The sequence below is a fragment of the Echinops telfairi genome, unplaced genomic scaffold (genome assembly GCF_000313985.2).
Source record: "Echinops telfairi isolate 266 unplaced genomic scaffold, ASM31398v2 ScPeMD7_7468;HRSCAF=8506_0, whole genome shotgun sequence".
NCBI lineage: Eukaryota > Metazoa > Chordata > Mammalia > Afrosoricida > Tenrecidae > Echinops > Echinops telfairi.
The window spans coordinates 68,211,322-68,212,634 of record NW_022111369.1 but is presented as its reverse complement, the minus strand read 5'-3'; the positions used below and the strand labels follow the sequence as shown (position 1 = coordinate 68,212,634).

At 42.8% G+C, this 1,313-nt stretch overlaps 1 protein-coding gene across 1 annotated transcript in view; it reads right to left on the bottom strand.

The window, feature by feature from the left end:
- Positions 1-1,313, bottom strand: part of EXOC1 (exocyst complex component 1) — a 63,531-nt gene that overhangs the window by 9,620 nt on the left and 52,598 nt on the right. The window contains exon 15 of the mRNA XM_004706333.2: positions 296-479. Within this exon, the coding sequence (XP_004706390.1) occupies positions 296-479 (184 nt within the window). The remainder of the gene's footprint in view (positions 1-295; positions 480-1,313) is intronic.

Genomic DNA, 1,313 nt, shown 5'->3' with positions numbered 1-1,313 from the left:
CGTGAACATGTAAGCATCTCAGCACTGGCAAGGGTCTCCACACGGCTGCTCCAGCACCCAGCGCTGCATCGGGATAGGTCCATGCGGCTTCTCCTTGGGGATGTCTTGTAGGACGTCAATCTTGCAAGCTGAAGCAGGGAGCTGCTAAGGCAGCTGCATCCTGGTGCGACCATCACAAAGCAAGAGACCCGAGAACTAGAAAGGCTAAGGCTCACCACCCATTTATCCCTCCGCCTTTCAACCAGCACCACATGTGATTATTGGCCAGGCTGGCACAATTAACTAACTCACTTACCATTCACAAAGACCCCTCGGATGAGTTTGGTGTACGCTTTATCCAGGTCTCCACGGCGCTCAGCATTTTTAAAGATTGATTCTGCTAGTCCTGCAAATTCTTCAAATTCGGCAACAAATGGAAGAATTCCTACTTTACTCTTCTTTGAGATCTTTACTTCCTCCATTTGCCTTATTTGGTTACTCTAAAGATCGGCAGAAAGCAGGGGAGAGAGAAAGCCAAGCAAGTGAGAAACAACATATAATGATAAATGTGTATCACATGTATATCACAGAGGCAGTACATCATTCAGAGATACAACATTTTGTAGACTTACTGACAACAGATGAATCAGAATGGGGTTAATAAGGAAAAACTACTTTTATAGGTTTACAGAGACAAAAATGGTTATAAGTTTCATAATTGAAAAAAAAAAAACCAAAATGCCCAAACCATTGAAAACAAAATATAACCAAGCCTTATGAACTTCAAATAACTGTGGAAAGAAAACCAACCAATAAACAGTTCTACCATGTATGAGAGAGAAGGCCAAGGCTCGGGCTCATTTTGGGAGCAGACCAGAGAACGCATGAGCAATTGCCAGCTTATTTCCAGTTAGTTGTAGTGTGGCCACCTTTGGCAGTCAAAGCTATTTACTAGTCTCACTAGTTGAGCATTTGTCTGGGTCATAGGTTCCCAAACTTATTTGGCCTAGTGCCCCCTTTTCGGGAAAATAAAAATTACTCAGCACCCCTTTGGCAAATGAAAACTTAGCCCAGGACAAAATGTAGCTATCTACTCTTGCAGCCCCCCAAGACTGTTCCAGTGCCCCCACTAAGAGGGTGGCACTGCTCACTTTGGGAAACACTGGTCTAGATAAACGTACCTCTATTATTTGGGGGGAATGGACTAGGGACAGATCAGCATTTCTATTATGAACTTTCATTACATAGTCTTCTGTATATTTATTAGCTACTCATTCTAAATTAGTTCAACATCAAAGTGCTTGTGCATAATGGTGGGAAAGTACAAAAGGGAT